Source organism: Peromyscus eremicus, chromosome 4, assembly GCF_949786415.1.
Source record: "Peromyscus eremicus chromosome 4, PerEre_H2_v1, whole genome shotgun sequence".
Lineage (NCBI taxonomy): Eukaryota > Metazoa > Chordata > Mammalia > Rodentia > Cricetidae > Peromyscus > Peromyscus eremicus.
The window spans coordinates 8,878,421-8,896,951 of NC_081419.1; the positions used below are offsets into that span (position 1 = coordinate 8,878,421).

An 18,531-nucleotide genomic window follows, 5' to 3' on the forward strand; every position below is an offset into this window, starting at 1 on the left:
TCAGTAAGGGGTAGTCCCTTCCCATTCCAACAGGTACTGAACCTTGCCTTCTGGTGTGACCCTCCGAGCCAACACTTGATACTTCTCCCCACAGGCCAACCTCCCAGCTGCACCGAAGTAGTTGGTGATAGATGACTTGAGGTGGGACAAGGAGGAATCATCTTCACTGATGCTTTCCAACGTGTGGCTGTCAATACCTTCGTCTGGCTGCTCTGGGCCCAGAGCTCCCTCCGCACTACTGTCTGAGGGGCAGCGTCCATCCAGTTCAGCTGCCTGACGCTTTGCCCGCAGGGGCATGTACGTCTTGACTGCCAACTTCCTCTTGCGGCTGCCTACTGTCCATCTGTATCAGGAGAGGAAGAGGGGTGGGTTGAAACCATCATTGGGTTCCTCAACCTGACAGTCTACTCTTAGGCACTGTGCCGGACCCTGGGCAGGGATTGTCTTGCTGGAACTTTACAGTAGTCCTGTAATAGGGAAACTGAGGCTCCAGAGAAGAAATCAGCTGGGGAGGACCAAGGCCAGGATTCAAACCTGGTAATGCTCAACTTTGAAACATGTTCTTTGTATCTGGAAGGGTGGGTCACTCTTGTATGTTTTGAAGTCCCACAGTCCCTTGTTTAGGCTGTCTGGGACGGGAACTGAAGGACCTTGTACCACATAGGAAGGGTGTTAGCAAAACAGGCTCGAGACAAGCTGCACATGAATGGATGCTGAGATGTATCTGCCATGTGAGAAGCTAGTGTCTGCACTAATGAGAAACCAAAGAAACAGGAAGACTCGGGGTGTACAGCTCAGTGATAGAGTGCTTCTCTAGTGTGCATGAAGCTCAGGTTTGATCCTTAGAACCCAAACTAAAGCTACAGAGGCATCAGCAGAGAAAGACACACAGCCAGAGACGTGTGAAAGTCCCACACACCCTGGAAGATGGAGGAGCCCAAGTGCAGAGGGGGCCGTGCACAGAAGTAAAGCAGGCTATACCCTTGGCCAGACCCCCAGGGTCTTTTGCTTCCCCTTATAGTCTGCCCCTCTACTATGCTTAATAAATAAATTTTCCTCTTAGAGACCCTCAAATACAAATCAGACATCCAGGAGCTGAGAACAGGAGCCCTGTGGTCTGAGGCCCAGACATACAGTCATGACACACAGAGGCCAAGATGCCCAGAATGAAAAGGACTCTGTTCAAACAGCCCAGAATTGGATTGCAGGCAAAGAATGTCCCAAGCTACCTTCCACCCCGGTGACTTGGAAAAGAGGGTCCAGAGCAGACTCAATCACAGAAGACCAGCAAGCCCTCCCCGACTTCTCAGAATAAGTCTTCATCCAGCAGTGGGAAGTAGATGGACTGGGGACTGCTGTCCCTGCAGAGCTCCACAGTAGGCCTTCAGGAAGCTCACCTGGAGTCATAGGAGAGGCTGGTGGAGGCCGAGCCGGAGGTGCTGGCTGCGTCGGTGGAGTCCACGTCTGAGAAGAGGATCTGGCCTGAGCCGGCACTGAGAGGGAGAGAAGACAAGCCTGCTGCTGGCCCGGCTCAGCAACGCCTACCTACCTGGCCCCCGGGGTCCCTTGGAGCCTCTCCACTTCCTGTGTCTGACAGGAGTCCTCTGTCCAGCAGGGGCCACCTTCTTGCCGCCAGGCTCCTGACCCCAGACCTGCCTGGCTTATTCCCACCCATTCAGTCTTCAAAGGTGGAGTCAAACAAACTTTCCCTGACCAACTGTCGCTGGGGATGGACACACTGGTGACATGGTCCATCACCCTCCCCTGGGGATGGACACACTGGTGACATGGTCCATCACCCTCCCCTGGTGATGGACACACACAATGGTGACATGGTCCATCACCCTCCCCTGGGGATGGACACACTGATGACATGGTCCATCACCCTCCCCTGGTGATGGACACACACAATGGTGACATGGTCCATCACCCTCCCCTGGTGATGGACACACACAATGGTGACATGGTCCATCACCCTCCCCTGGGGATGGACACACACTGGTGACATGGTCCATCACCCTCCCCTGGGGATGGACACACACACTGGTGACACGGTCCATCACCCTCCCCTGGTGATGGACACACACTGGTGACATGGTACATGAGCCATCTGGCACTTGTGCAAAGTTTCACAGATCCAAAGTACTTGAGGAAAATGAGGTTGGGGTTAAGGAATTTGGCTAACACTGCATAGTCAGAACTGGTAAACATGGAACAGAGTGCTTATCTGTCCCTAAATCCCCGCTTCCTGCTCCACGACCAAAGAACAGTGCAACATGGTCTTCAGTGATTTTGGAAGTTAAGTGGTAAAAGATGAAATTCTTGCCCTTAAATTATCCAAATATGGGTGCTATGACCTCTAAGCAGGCTTCCAACACAGCCTGGGAGGGCCAGTGAGGGCTTCCTGGAGGAAGCAACATCCTGAGTTTTTGGATGGGCGGGGCACAGTATTTGCAGGCAGAGGCCTCAGCATAATCACAGGTGAAGCAGTAAGAGGGCAGCCAGCGCATCTCCAGTCTAAGCTGGGAGGCAGGAGAGGGGTAGAGAGGAAGGATGGCAGGAAAGGCAGCCTGGACCCCTGCTTTGGAAGGCAGAGGGCGCTGTGCTGCTGAAAGTTGTGTACAACAGATTCCCAGGCAGCCCTGTGCATACTGGACCTTTGAACTGGAGTTTGAGAAGGCCCGTGAAGAGTGTCTACACCCTCAGGAAGTGTGCCTCCTTCATGCTGAGGAGTACAGCCTTGCCCTCGTCGGCTCTAGAGTAGCAGGTACCTCTTTAAACTCTGCATTTCGTCCAGGGTGAGGTCAAATATACTGGCCAGGTGGTGGTTGGTGCTCCAGGCGGAGGTGAAGTCACTCTGTAGACATAAAGGAGACAGGATCAGTCATGGGACGACAGACCCAGTGCTCCCCAAGCAGCCTTTTCCCCAGCTGAGGGGTATATGGGGTGCCTGCTATTCAGCCAGGGCTGCTGACCCCTTGGGTAAAACCTGCCACTTCCTTTTGACTCTAATCTGTGACCAGAGAGCCAAGTCACCCTGGTTTCTAGTCCTGACTGCTTCTCCGACCACCTGGATGACTTTCATCCGCCTCTCTGGGTTACCTCCACTGCGAACTTCAGAGCCCGCCTTCCCCAGAAGTCCCGGGAAGCATGGTTAGGACTCAGTGCTGTTGGGAAAGTGTACTGCAAACTGTAAAGTGCTGGAGTGCTGAGGCAGTTAACACTGTCACCCACAAGGAGAGTTTCAGTGAGGATAATCAAAGCAAGGCAATGTGCTGAGATGGTTCCAGGCCGGGCTCAGCCACTGCCTTGAAGTGCGTCATCTACAAAGCTGCTGCCCCCACACAACCCATTGTCCTATACTGGGACCAGGATGTTATCTACCCCTGCCCCACCCCTGTGGTCTCGGGAGAACCTGGGCAGAGAACAGTGGTCTTAGGGTACGCAGCCCTTCCTTGCTTCTCTGTTAATTGAAAGTACTATACTGGGGCATCCCTCGGGTCTGGGGACAGGACATTATCTTCTGTACAGGACCCCCTAATGTATGCTGTCCCTGCACGTGGAACTGGAGAAGAAGAAAACCGGAGACTAACACTGGGAATAGCATCTTCCAGCAAAAACTTTGCTCTCTTTCTTCTATAAACTCGCCTTTTCTGCTGCTGGGACTCATGAGGCGACAAGCTGTGGAGACAGAAGAGGGAGAGGACGGCCTAGTCAGAGCTGGGGGGCCAGGGAGAGGCCCCGAGCGCGAGCGCGAGGCCTCGGGAGTGCGGGGGCAGTGGCCAGTGTGGGGTCAGAAGGGTTCGAGAAGGGCAGAGGGAGCCTGGGAGGAGGGCATCCTCCGGGGCAGTGAAGCTGTGGAGCGGCTTTAGAAAGTGGCAAAAGGCAAGCTTCCTCCTGCCCCAGTCCCCCAGAGAGGAGGCTGTGCCCAGTCAGGAGAACCAGGGCATACCACATACTTCTGAGTCCCTTCTCTGCCGTCCTAATGCAGCAGGGCTGGGTCCCAGGATGAGGCTTCCCTGGAGCTAGGAAGTGAGGGGCCTACGAGACTCTCACTAGCTCTCCCAGGGCGCCTATAGCTGGACCCTGCTGAGTCTAGGGACCCCAGGCTTATTATAGTGGTGGCGCCACGCTGCCTGGAGCCATTGCACAGCCTTCTCCCACCTGCAGGAGAGCCCCAGCTGGCTGTAGCCACAGCCTCCACCAGCACTGACCCGGGCTTGCTCTTTCCTCTCTTACGAAGCAGCTCAGAGGACCCTCTCTCACTTGGCATCAGGCCCCTGTCAGGGAGCAGCTTTCCTGGAGGGGTGGGTGGGACGCGGACGCGCAGGCGGAAGATGCACTTCTTCTTCTTAATCTCCTTGCCGCACAGGAACCTGGGGTGGGCAGGAAAGAGGCCCGGGCTATCAGCTGACCCTCCGGAGATTGGAGCTGGTAACCACCAAGGCCATTAGCCTCTCTACCCCCAGAATGCATCCAGTCCCCAGTTGGGAATGTGGCCAGTGCCGCCGCCTCCTCCTGCATGTATTCCCGCTGATGAAAAAATGAATGAAGGACAAGGAAGGAAACAAGAGGCAGAGGGAAGGACAGGAACCAAGTGCTGGGTACACCGGATGTGGTGGTGCAGGCTTGTAAATTCAGCACTTAGGGGGCTGAGGCAGGGAGATCAAGAGTTTGAGCCTGGGCCAGAGTGGGACCCTGTCACAAAAACCAACAAACCAACCAACCAATGGGTAGGAGGGAGAGTGGGAAGAGGAACAGGAGCGAGGTAGGGAGCACAGCTGGAGCAGAGGATGCACGGTGGGAGGAGCCTTTAGATTGAGACCCCACCTGTCAGGTTCGCAGCTCTCCCTCCCTCCCTGCACTCACCGGCTTTTGTAACTGTTGAGAGCATTGAGGAGAAGCGGTCCTCGATCTGTCACAGGGGTGCTGCTGAGCTGAGGGAAGCAGACCAGCAGGACAGTCAGCTCTCCGCATGGGGCATCTGAGGAGGTACTAGCCTGGCCCCCCCCAACCCCGCCCACCGCTGTCATCTCAGGCTCCAGCGTCCTCCAGGTGAGAACCTATGACTTACAATCTTTACCTCTCTGAGCTCGTTTTTTCCCACTTGTAATATAGAGGAAAACTCTGGCCCCCATGCTTCAGGAGCTTTACAGGGCTGTGGCCCAGTGGAGACTGTTTGCCTATCATGAACAAGGCCCTGGGTTCATCCCCAGCGCTGCTTTAAAAACCATCAGGAATGTCACCCTATGGGATCTATGATACAGAAAGAATATGGGACACGAAGGAAATTTCACACACAAAAAATATGCCCAACCAGGGAGGCCATCAGTGCAGCCATTTAAAAGGTTATGAAAACACCAATAATCTGGAACAGCATAACACTATTTGAAAAGAGATGATCTAAAATAGCATATACTGTTTCATGTAAACCATAAAAAAGTGGGAGGGCAGGACATATCCGCACTTTATTTCTAGTTATTTCTGAGTAGTGAAAATATGGATCTTCTAAAAGTATACTTCTGTTTTGATGATTTAAACTTTTCTTTCTATTAGAAACATGTATTATTTTTTAAAAACCTATTTATTTTTATTTTATGAGTGTTTACTTGCATGTGTGTATGTGTACCATGTGTGTAGTGGCCATGGAGGTCAGAAGAGGGTGCTGGACCCCTGGACCTGGAGTTACAGACAGTTGGGAGCTGCCATGCACGGGTGGAAATGGAACCTGGGCCCTTGCAAAGGCAGTACACACGCTCTTAACTGCTGACTCATCTCTCTAGTCCCATGCATGACTTTTTATAAGCCAGAAAAGTTATTAAAAGAATACTCTAGGGGCTAGAGAGGTGGCTCAGTGGTTAGGAGCAACTGTTCTTGCAGAGGACCTGGGGTTGGATTTCTACCACCATCATGGGGGAAACTCCAGTTGCAGGGGACCCAACACCATCTTATGGCATCTGTAATCACCAGGCACACATGTGGTGCATGGACATGCACATGAGCAAACACTCATTCACATTAAATAAATCTAAAAAATACTGACTTTATCCTTCAAGGCTTTCTGTGTATCTTACAGCTTACCAAACACTATAAATGGAGACATTATATACAACTGCATGCCATATATAAGAATTATCTATTTGGGTTTTTAATTACACTCTGTGTGTGTGTGTGTGTGTGTGTGTGTGTGTGTGTGTGTAGCATGTGCGTGCCATGGTACATGTGTGGAGGTCAGAAGACAACTCGGGGCCCAGGTCAGTTCTCTCCTTCCGTTCCATGGGTCCTGGAGATTGGATTCAGATCCTCAGGCTTGGCAGAGGACACCCTTACCTACTGAGCCATCTCAATGACCCTTGTTTGTTTTTACAACCCTGCTTCATCAAAGAAGTTTTGGGTAGTCAGTGGGAGACATCTCATTCTGCAGTAGTAAAGAGGACTCTGAGGGTGTTGATAGGGCATATCTACATAGCCCCACGGAAGTGGTTAGGTTGCTCTCCAGCTCTGACAGTGTCAAAGTCTGTTAGTTATGGGCACCGAGGCCCTTGGAAACGCAGTGCACAACAAGATCAGCAAAAGACAAAATACTGTATTTTCCAGCCTCACCAGGAAACCTGGTGCAGGCCAAATACCTTAGCAGAGGGTCCCACTCTGGCCATACTTGGCACAATGCCTCGGCTCCCTGAAGCTGAGTTAGTGAGGCCCCAACAGACCACTGCCCAAACTGGAGGCCAAAGCCCCTTCCCCAGCACGCACAGGCTCAGACTGATGAAGTGCAGCTCAAGGATAAGAGCTCAGACATCGATATGCTAGCTCTGCACTGAGGGGTCCTGTACAGGGACCTCTGGGCCTTACACACCTTGCCAAGCTGCAGGAGCTCCCAGTGCTGATTGACAAAGGACAGAATCTCCTCAAAGTCAAAGTACTTCTTCTTGCTCTGTACTCCCAGGTTATAGAGGGCCAGGTGAACTATGTCCACCCTGGGTGAGAAGGCAAGGGCCAGGTGAGGGGCAGGGCAGAGGGCAGGGAGCAGGGGGTAGGGGGCAGGGGGCAGGGGGCAGGGGCCAAGGGAGGAGTGTTAGGCACAGGTCCCATCCTCTCACCAGCGCAGGGGCAGCCTCTCGATATACTCTGGGCCTTGGTTACACACGGAGCAGAAGAACAGGTAGAACCTGTGGGTAGGCCAGAAGGGGCTGTGACGGGAGGGCACCTAACCCTCAGCCTAGGCCATCCCTCTCACTCCCACCTGATTTCCCATGGTCAACATCCGCTCCTGGGCTATCAGCCTCTGAGCAGTGGAGGGGATAGGGACCAAGGAATATGTCTTTGTCCCTGACCCCTCTCCAAATATCACTGCCCTCGTGGAGAGATTGGGCTGTAGTGGTCACCACTGTCTCTTCTCTCTCTCTCTCTCTCTCTCTCTCTCTCTCTCTCTCTCTCTCTCTCTCTCTCTCTCTCTCACTTGTTAGCCTCCAGCCAAGATTTTAAAAAGCATAGTATCTGACCTGATTTGGCATATAGAAGCCTTCTATCAGCTTAGCCCTACTAATAGAAGCCATCTATCTCCCTCAGGGCTTCTATGGTAATTTCTGGCAAGGCTAAGGTAGAGACTATCATCTCTCCTTCCTGAGACATCTGTACAGACCAGAGCTTAGTGAAGGCAGGGATTTGCTTAAGGTCCCCCACAAATCAGTGGCAGCTAGGCATGTAGCGTGTTCCTCTATCATCTCCTGGCCTGGCATAGCCTTTTATCTTGAGCTGTCTTGGACAAGCATAGGCTATGACAGACCTCCTTTGCATGGAATCTGGCAGCTAATTGGAGAAGGCTGCTGTTGTCACCCCCCGCCCCTCACACCCCCGACACCTACCGGTCTCCAAACACCATAGGCTCACTGAGGCACTGTGTGCAAGCCTCATGGAACCACTGCCTACACCGGTAACACTGCAGCATCCGCAGGTACCACCTGGAGACACAGAAGGGCCAGGTCAGCCACATCACAGTCAGGCTCAGCCACTTCCCCAACACAGACTCACCTGCCACTACAAGGAGGGGAAGAGGACTGCGGGCCACAGTTACCAAGCACCTGCAAGCCAGCGCTATGTTGCCTCATTGGCTCTTGCATCTAAGTAGAAGGAAAAGGCACACTGGCCCCAGCCTCAACATACAGGGTTGATGCGCAGATTCCTTGGTCAGCTTCAGATCTGACTTAGTTTTCAGAGGAGCCTTTTGGGAGTGCATTTATTTTTTAAAACAACTGCCCCATTAAACATTGAGAAGCACAGATTACTAATGCCACCTAGGTTTTGTGTACTGTTTTCCTGCTGTCATTAGTTCGGCCTCCCAGCACACTGGGAAGCTCATGGGTGATTAAGGTAACAAAGTCCATTTGAGAGATGAAGCTGTTCAAATGGAGGAGTCAGAGCCCAGCTGGGCTTTAAGGTAACCTCCAGACAATCAGAGCTGGCTCTCAGACTCAGGGCAGGAAGGAGACAGCGTGCTTCTACAGAGGGTAGAGACCCTGCCTCTATTGTAGACAGCCCAAAGGAGCAGGTTCAATTGTCCATGGAGGCTCGGGGGGCAAGCAAGACCAGACTCTGGCCCCATAGCAGGCAAGATTGTCCTCCACGACTCTAGCACAGAGCCCTGCCCTGCCGGAGGTCTCCAGGAAGTCAAGGTACACTACCACTACCACAAGCAGCAGATTAGCAATCCCCAGCTGGTGTGAGCCTTGATGTAGTTACCTCTGCTCACAATCACACAAGGAAACAGCAAATTGAGAATCGGGGGAAGCACAGCTGGCATGGTGCTGTGACAGGTTATGTGTGGGAGCCCATTTTCAGGTTCCTTGTGGCTTTACTCAGCAGGTCCGCATAGAGGATGATTAGGACCGCCGGCCTGAGTGCAGGTGTCTGAGATGGTCTGCACTTGGCTGTGCTGGGGGGGGAGGAGGTCTTTTGCTCCACCCCTTGGCCTCTCTATAAATACCCTGGGGCAGAGACAGTCAGGGCCCATTGGAATAGGTTCCAGGCCCTCTGGAGGCTATCTTTATTTTCTATCTGTTTATCTCCACAATCTAAATCCTTCTATCTAATATTTCCTGCTGCTCGAACTCAAGAAAACTCTGCGGAACTGTGGGGTTGGTGGGTAAACACCCGCAGTTATGGACATCTCTGTCAGGCCTAGACTCTTTGCTACTTTTTTTTTTTAAGCCATTTTTTTTTCCTTTAAGGTCCTTGTTCCTTTCTCAGGTGGCTCCAAGAAAAGCACTTTGCCTTCTACTCTCCACTACCGTCTAGACAGGTTCTCACTGAGTAACTTTCAGGGCCCACCCCTTAAGGCCCCTAGGTGACTCTCTTGGCTCCCCTTGGTCCGGACTTGGCTTATCGCTGCCATCCGACCCGTTGGACCGCCCCTCGAAGCCTGGTCCCTGCCGACCACTCTGGGTCTCCCTCCCGAAGCCCCATCCCTACAGAGTGACACAGCCAACATTAGAATCTGCTCTCCCTAAAATGACATCGTGGATCCGTCCCTCCAGATCCCGCCTCCACGGCCTGACACCTAGGCCCCGCCCCCGCGACTGTCACTCCAGGCCCGCCTGCCTAAGGCCTGGCCACTGAGCTGACTCTCTGGACCCGCCCCTTCAAGATCCACCTCCACGGCCGGACACTCAGACCCCGCCCCATAGCTGTCACGTCTCCACCGCCTGACACCAAGGCCCCGCCCCGAGGCTGTCACCCCAGCCCCGCCCCTCCAGACACTCCGAGTGCGCCCCTGCCTCCCAAGCCCCGCCCCTCGTGCTGTCACTCAGGCCCCGCCCCCTGAGGTCGGGCCGTCACTCGGCGGCGCGCGGGTCACCCACCCCGCAGCCCTGGTCTCCCGCACGTGCCCCGCCCTGCCGCCTTACTCTCCGGGTCCGCCGCAGTAGCAGTAGCATTGCTGCTGGTTGGTGCGATGGGGCGAGTCCCACTCGAGCTCCTCGGGCTGGTAGGACAGCACCATCTTCACCGCCTGCAGCGTCCTGGCGATGGCGCCTTTCTTCAGCGCGCCGCCTTTCTAGGGGGAAATAGGGCCCAGGTCACCAACCACACCTGTTAGCACACAGCTACCACGAGAAATGCTGCCAAGGTAGGGGAGACCCAGGCATTTTATGAGCGTCAGAAAAGCAAGGCTTTTTTTCTCACCAATCCTAAGCCCATCCTCTGTCTCCCTCAAAGATATCAATAGCATCAGTCATAGTAAGTACAACACAGACAATAATTAACCACGTGGAAAGGACATGCACATGAAGTTGTCTTTTAATAGCAAATCACCCTTTATTGGGTGCCCATTTTATGGTTGGGGAAGCGGGTTTAGAGAGGCTCTGAAATCTGGTCTAGGACAGAGAGCTAGTAGGTGGCCGAGCATCCTGTGTCTCCAAAGCCCACGTGGAGTCCTTCTGCCTTGAGTACAGGATCAGTGATGGGGCTCGGGCCTGAGGAAAGGGGAGCACTCACCCTCACAGCCAGTGCGAAGATGCAGCGTCGGCAGAACCAAGGAGTGAGGAGGGCCCGGGTGGCACTGCCGGCAATGGGGATGTGGCATTGTTGGTGGTAACCTAGAGCAGAGGAGGGGATGGTGAGTTGCTCACAAGGAAGCAGTGGCCAAGGCTAGCTGGCCAAGGGCATCCAGGCCAGCAGAGGTATGGCAAGCTCTAGGGAGCACTGCCTGCCAGCTTCCAGGATACTGGCTGGTGGTACCCAGTGAGGGACTAAAAGACAGTATTGGCTACTTCAAGAGGAACCAAGGACAGGCTTCAGCGCCTGCCTCTCTTCTCCACTCATTTTTTCTGCCTAGGAGGGCCCCAGCTGGATATCCCATTGCTCTTTGTCAACTTTCCCCAAGGCAGGAGACACTCTCAGTGACAGAAAGAGAAACTGGAAGCCAGGTGGGACCTCAGCAAGAGAGTAGGGAAGGGACCCACAGCCTTCCCTGTTCACCCACTCACCTAGGCCACACTTCCCACAGATGAGGATCTCATTCATGGGCCCTGACGTCTTCCCCAGGCAGATGTCACACTTGGGCTCCTCTCCTGGAACACCAGCTGAAAAAGAAGTTCTCTCAACTTGGGTCCAGCACACATGATCAAGAAGAAGTCACAATCACAGACTAGGAGGGGTTCTGTACGCAGAGCTGGCAGGGAGCTCATAGGCCCCCTACTAGGAAACTTAATTCTGTTGTTTAGCCAAATTGACACAGTATTGAACTGCCTTCTAAATATGCATTATACTCATTGACAACTACTACTCAGCCTTAACTAGAGAGGTGTCTGCTTCCTGTGAACTGCAGAGAAACAGCTGTACAAAATGCTGAGAATAAGTGACCATTGAGGACTCAGCTCTAAGGGAGACATCTATACCATACCCTCCACAGCTCATGGAACATTTTGGAAGAGGGGCCAGAAAAAAATGTAAGAGCTGGAAGGCAGAAATAAGGGCTGTGAATTGCTATTAAAGCATGGCATGGCCACTGCAATCGTGAACTCTTCTCTTTCTTTTTTCTTTTTTCTTTTTCCTGAGACAGGGTTTCTTTGTGTAGCCCTAGCTGTCCTGGAACTCACTATGTAGACCATGTTGGCCTCAACCTCACAGGGATCTGCTTGCCTCCCAAGTGCTGGGATCAAAGGTGTGCACCACCACCATCTGGTGCAATCATGATCCTAACAGCTGCAGATGATTACATTGGGTCTGCCCATGAATGGGCCCATCAACACCAGATACCGATGGAGGCGGGCACAGGAGCCCTATCCCTCAATCTGAACCATTTCCTATTGATACATTTTGGGGGGACAGGGAGTTATTGCCTTCAGTTATTGTACCCACTGAGGACCCCCTGGGTTCCAGTGGGTAGTCCCAATACAGTAGTCACAGAGATGACCCTGATTAAAGCAAATGGGTCACACAACCAATCTGCATCTGGGAAAGGGGCAGGCAAAGAGGAGGGAAGAGGTGATGGGGTAGGAGGGAGAAGAGGGTTGAGGAGAGCTACAGGAGTGCATACTGCACATGTGCAAAACTGACAAGGCCTTTACTTAGTTATTAAAGCAGTAATAATAAAAGCCACAGAGCAGGAACCGAGCTTCGGCTGTGCACTGGGCTCCCCGACAGGCCCCCAAAGTTGCCTCTCTGAACCTTCACAGCCTTTCAGAGGTGTCTGCTGACACATGTTCCAAAGATGAAGAAACTGAGGCTCAAGCAGTTACAGTCCTTGCTTAGATATCAAGCAGGAGAGTGGGGTTCAAACCCACAGCACTCTCACAGCTATCCTCTGCTCTTTGATCACATCTGGCTCCCTCTCCTACCTACTCTAACTTGTTAAACATTTTTTTTATGTCAAATGACATTTAAAACACTTATTATGGGATAATACTGTAATGCTCCCATCAACTGTGAACTCACAGAAAATCCTGTTTAAACTATATTCTCACCCACATCTCCACCTGTTATTTCAAATGAAGACCCAGACACCCATCTCTCTCTCTCTCTCTCTCTCTCTCTCTCTCTCTCTCTCTCTCTCTCTCTCTCTCTCTCTCTCTCTTTCTCTCCCTCTGTAGACCAGGCTGGCCTCGAACTCACAAAGATCCACCTGCCTCTGCCTCCCAAGTGCTAGGACTAAAGGCATGGGCCACCACCGCCCGGCCAGAGCTCTCTGTACCTACTGCATAGCCTTTATTTTACCTACAGTTACTTTTATTTCCAAATGTCTAACAAATTAAAACGTCATTACAATTTTGTGTTTTGAATCAAGACCCAAAGTCCGGACATAGTGAGCAAGTTAGTTTGTTTACTCTTAGTTTATTTTGGAGCTGGGGTTCTGGCCCAGGGACTGTGTTTGCTGGGCACACTCTACCACTTAAGTTAATCCCAACCCCTAATAGTCATAGAACGGATTTCCATTGCTGGGTCCTCCTCAGTCTTTTTTTTTTTTTTTTCATGTTTGTCTTCTCTTGTTAAAGAATAAATATATTTTTATATCTGAAGTAATTGCGTGGTTCTGTTAAATGTATTTTTTTTTCCTTTTGAGGGGTCCAATGGTGCTAGGTAGAAAACTAAGACTTTGCACATTCTAGGCAAAACCAGAGCTACTTCCATCCCCTGCCCACAAATACAACTTTTCAGTATATATACAAGTGTGCAGGTTCATGTGGGCAGGTGCACAGTGCTCAGGGCCACCATCTTGTCTTTTTTAAGACAGGGCTTCTCTGTGTAGCCCTGGATGTCCTGAACTAGCTTTGTAGACAAGACTGGCCTCGAACTCACAGAGATCTGCCTCCCTCTGCCTCCCGAGTGCTGGGATTAAAGGCGTGTGCTACCACCACCACCACCACCACCACCACCACCACCACCACCACCACCACCACTGCTGTCTCTTTTTGTCTTTTCGAGATGAGGTGTCTCACTGAGATCTAGGGTTTGCTGACTGGCCAGTGAGCTCCAGGATCTTCCTGTCTTCACCTCCCAGTGTTGGGATTACATGTGTGAACCACCGTGCCAGATAGATTGGTTTTGATGAGTGTAGGTTTTGTCTGCATGGATGCACTTGTGGGCCTGGTGCCTGTGAAGGTCAGAGAGGGTGGTAGATCACACAGAACTGTACTTACAGATGTCTGTGAGCCGCCAATGTGGGTCCTCTGGAAGAAGAGCCAGGGCTCTTAACCTGAGCCATCACTCCAGCCTCATGCCCACTTCCTTACGTGGGTTCTGGGGATCAAATCTGGGTGCTTGTGCTAGCAAGCTAAGTACTTCCCTGACTGACCACCTTCCCACACTCTCCTTAAATACATTTGAACATGATTTATTTTATTTTTTTTAGTGCAAGAGGTTTATTGGGGGAGGAGGGGAGGGAGTGAAAGAGTGAAAGGCTGCATTGGAGTGGGGACATGAGAGAGGCAGACAGACAGACAGACAGACAGAACAGAGGCAAGGAACAAGAAAGATAAGAGAAAGCAAGAGAGGAAAGAGGAGGCCGAGAGGAGCAAGAGACAAGAAGTGAAATGATTTTTAAATTTCTAGTTATGGGTACACGTGTGTCTGTGGGTCTGCACAGGAGGTCAGAGGACATCAGATTCCCTGAGACGGACTTACAGATGGTTGTGAGCCACCAGATGTGGGTGCTGGGAACCAAACTCAAGTCCGCTGCAAGAGCCGTACATACTCTTAACCGCTAAGCCATCTCTCCAGACCCTTCAATACATTTTGATGTGTTGCTGTTTTGCTACTCCAGAAGGCTGCAAGGAATTTTTCTTGTTTTGTTTTTAACGGTTGAGACAAAGTCTTGCTCTGTGGCTTAGGCTGGCCTTGAACTGGTGATTCTCCTCAGGATGAAAGTTTTGTAAAGGTAGAAATGGTATTATTATACCTCTGTGCCCTCAGGCCCCTATATGATATATGGCAGGTAGTAGATGTTCAAGATGTATTTGTTGACTAAATGGCCAGGCACGGACCTTGCTTTGTTCTACATCCAAGGACGGTAGTACCCACATTGAGTCTCAGCCTCCCTTTGCCTAATAAAGTGATACATCATAACTGTATCATGCCCAGCCTTGAGCACTCATCTTAGGGAATGCCAAGAGGTCATTGGCCTGTTGGCTGGATATGGGACAAGCTGTTCCTGACTACACACCTATTGTGCCCTGTTCCCATGCCTGGTACACAGTGGGATGCTTCCCAAGCCCGGTGAAGTTGAAGTATCTTTCTCTCTCTCTCTTTCTTTCTTTTTAAAAATAATTTATTTAACTTTATTTTATGTGCATTGGTGTGAGGTGTCAGATCTCCTGGAACTGGAGTTGCAGACAGTTGTGAGCTGCCATGTTGGTGCTGGGAATTGAACCCGGGTCCTCTGGAAGAGCAGCCAGTGCTCTTAGCCTCTGAGCCATTTCTCCAGCCTGAAATATCTTTATTCCGGATTTTTATGCTTTTCCTAAAGTATAACCAGCAGGGGAGGCTCATAGCTTTGGATTCATAGAAAGCAGATTTAGGGTGCAAGGGACTAGAGGAAAGAACCAGTCACAGATTTTTGGAGAAAAAAAAATTTTTTTTAAAGACCTACAAACTGGCTTAGTCCTGTGGCCCATTTGGCCACCTTCTTGGAATCACCCTTCACAGTAGCAGATTCTTAGAAACTGTCTCCCTACAATGCAGTAGCACTGGGCTGAGCATCCTCATGTACCATCTCATCTAATCTTCCAACTGTCCTGTGAAGCCTGGACTTCACTGTCTCTTCCTTTCAGTTGAAGAATTGGGGCCTCAGGAAAGTGACATCACTGCCCAAGGCTGCATAGCCTGTAGTAGATAAATCTGGAACATAGTCCAGAGGCTGTCTGACCCTAGAACCTGCCACATCTGTTCTGCTAAGGATAAATGATATTTAATAGGTTTGTGCTCTCATGCCAGTTGCCAGAGTTGGTGTTTGGAGTTCCATGATAAAAATACATGGCGCCGGGCGGTGGTGGCGCACGCCTTTAATCCCAGCACTCGGGAGGCAGAGCCAGGCGGATCTCTGTGAGTTCGAGGCCAGCCTGGGCTACCAAGTGAGTCCCAGGAATGGCGCAAAGCTACACAGAGAAACCCTGTCTCGAAAAACCAAAAAACCAAAAAACCAAAAAAACAAAACAAAACATGGCATTGTGACTAGTGGTTACTCCAATCTGTCCTGTGTAGCCTGAATGATCCTGACTGGCTGTATCTATAACAGTGTCAGCTGTCTGAAGGCAGGGGTGGTGCCCAGCCCGCTCCCTTCCATCCAGAGAGCTGACCCAGCTCCATCTAGGCATGACCATTTCATGCTCTTCTGGATGTGCCTCACCCTCACCTCCTTGCCTCAGGGGTAGAGATTCTGCAACAATTTCTTCACATGCAGATAAGGAACAGAGTTCATGTCTGTAGCTGGCCCCTTCTCCTCTGGCCTCTTCCTCCTCCCGAGCCTTAGGAGACTGAGAGCAGCAGACACTCTCAGGAAGGACACAAAGCGCAGGCCTGAGACCCAGTCCTAGCTCTCTTAGTTCTAACCCATGCCTGAGCCTCTCCTCCATCTGCCCTGCCTGCCTCCTGAAGTATGAGCGTTCGGGAAGGGGGCTGATGTCACACAAGCGGAAATCTGAACGTCATCTCTGGTGGGCCCGTGATGAGTACCCAAGGCCTGGGCTCCATGGACTACCAGGAATAAAGGTGACCGAGAAGAAATAAGAGAAGGCAGGAAGAGTGGACCTGGGGAGAGGCACACTCACCATGCTGTATGTCCTTCCACAGGACCCAGAACTTGGAATTGTCTTCGAACGTCACGAGGCAGCTTTGCTTAGGACTGCTGACCTGAGACAGGAGAGGGGCAGCATGAAGAAGCAGCAGGGAGGGCCTGGGTCTCGGTCTTCCTCATTTCCTGTGCCTTGTGCTTCAGAAGACAGGCAGGCCAGGGGAGGGGGACACTGTACTCCCCACCTTGGAGTAGGGCCATCAGGAAGGGACAGTGTGACAACTCCATGGAAATGTTTTTAAGGGCAGAAGAACAGGCTAGAGCGTCACCCAGGTCCTGTCCATTCTGGTGATTTGCTTAAGTTCTCTAGAGAACATGCTGGGCCATGCTGTCCCTGAGGATGGAGCCGGGGAAGCCAGGCTCTGGTCCCTTCCAGTTTCAAATTCTAGGCATGAGGGGACAAGAAGGAATAGCAGAAAGACCCTGTGCTTCTGAGTCCAAGGGCCCAAGGACCAGGGAAGACTCACTCACCCTCTTGATCTTGCCGAGGTAGTACAGCCCATCTGTCCACCGGCAGAGCACATACTGTCCCTCTGTCAGCTTGGACATCAAGTCTTTGAAGTTCTTTTTGGTCTTCGACAGGCTCCCCTTGTTAGGGAGGTGGCTGGTGGCACTATAAGCTTCCCGAGTCCCTGGTTCCAAAGCTTGAGTCTCCATCAGCTTCTGAGGACACCAGGAGACAAAGAACAAGATTTTTATCTTGTTCCCTGCCCCTGAAATCCTGTAAGGTTCTCAAATATATTTATTGACAGAACAGCTCTGGGAGGGAGATATTATTATCCCATTCTAAGGATAGGTAAACTGAGGAGAGGCAAGGAAAGTGGCTGGTGACCCAGAGGCAAGCCATGACTCATAATGTCAAGCTGGCTCTATACCACACCACGCTCCTCTTCTCAGAGAGTACATCTCCTCACCATACCTGGAGCAAAGGCTCCACCTACGGATCTGAACCCACTACTTGTCCCGGGAGGCTGAGGCCTTGTTCTGTATGCAAACACTCTGGGCTCAGCTCTGAGGAAGCAAACACTTCAAGTCTCCCCTGAATGTGTTCAGAGGAAAGCCCACCTACCTGTGAAAAACCTTGGGGTGGCTTGGGAACGGGTGTGACATAGCCACGAGCCATTTGTAACCCCTTTCTGTTCTCAATTATTTGATGAGTTCATGGAAACCAGTTCAGGGCGTTTAAACTTGCCCAGGCTTTTGTCCACACGTACATTGGCTGGAGGTAGCTCAGCCATCCCCATACCAGCCTCTTCCCATCCCATCCAAGTGCCGCCTTTGCTTCTGTTTTCCCGATAATGGTGTCACCACGGCCATCGGAAGACTTCTCCAGCCAGTGGGCTGCCACAGAGGCTCCTGGTACAGTGGCCTGAGCACCCCTGCCGAGCATCCTGCCCTGCTTCCAGCTCGGCCCTCATTTTTCCATCAATGAATTCATTCACCTTTTCCATGCCTGTTTCCTGAGCCTGTTGCTTCCTACTGCCTGGCACCTGGAACGCGGAGTCCCCAGGTCACCCCAGCTTCCCTGCTCCCCCACCTCAATCTCCCAGAGAACGTGTGGCTCCCCAAACCTTCACCAGTGTTCCGTTATTTCCTTCTCTCCTCTGTGGGCTCACCTGGCACCACACCCCTCCATACACACACTCCTAGGGTCAAACACAGCTTCCTTACGTTGCAGTGTGTGAGGACCCTAGGGCGGTCCTGCTCTGGTTTCCTCCCTCTGCCTAGGTGCCGGGCACCTGGTGTCCGGCCTGCTGACAGGAAGACAACTCTGGGTGTGTTTGCATGTGAGTGCCTCTTCAGAGACTGCAAGGACACAGTCTATGGCAATGTGCCAGTCCGTATGTGAAACTAAATACACGTGGGTATGTGAGGGCCCTGGGGCAATGGAACACAGTCAGGGTCTTGGCTTTCCAGACCAAGTCGGCTGTTTACCTCCTTGCCTTCTCCTTCCTGTCTTTTACTCCAGGGCAGAGGCACAGGCACCAGGTAGGGGCTGTAGCCAGCACTCCTGCCCTCTTCTCTGGCACTGGGCTCTAGGGGAGCTGCGAGGTCCCTGCTTGCTCCGGGCCTGGAGCAGGACCGGCCTCGGCAGGTTCACAAACTGACATTTCCTCCCCCGCTGAGCTTTTGGGGGCAGGCCGGGTCGCTGCGCCCCCGAGGCCGGGCTGGGCCCCCGGGTAGCGGCCCCCCCACCCCGCCTCCATCCTCCTGGAGCGGGCCCCCGCGGGCTGTGATTGGCTGATTCA

The 18,531-nt window shown here is 52.1% G+C and overlaps 1 protein-coding gene across 1 annotated transcript; it reads right to left on the bottom strand.

Annotated features, from left to right (window-relative positions):
* On the bottom strand, positions 1 to 16,939 carry Phf19 (PHD finger protein 19). Its single transcript, XM_059259050.1, has 14 exons — positions 16,754 to 16,939; positions 16,260 to 16,341; positions 10,983 to 11,078; positions 10,492 to 10,592; positions 9,903 to 10,051; positions 7,866 to 7,961; positions 7,101 to 7,169; positions 6,857 to 6,977; positions 4,870 to 4,937; positions 4,215 to 4,376; positions 3,594 to 3,681; positions 2,772 to 2,857; positions 1,398 to 1,493; positions 1 to 343 (listed from the first exon to the last, which is right to left on the bottom strand). The coding sequence occupies exons 1-14, from the start codon at positions 16,937 to 16,939 to the stop codon at positions 1 to 3; spliced, it is 1,743 nt and encodes a 580-aa protein (XP_059115033.1).
* Between the last annotated feature and the right edge of the window lie 1,592 nt (positions 16,940 to 18,531).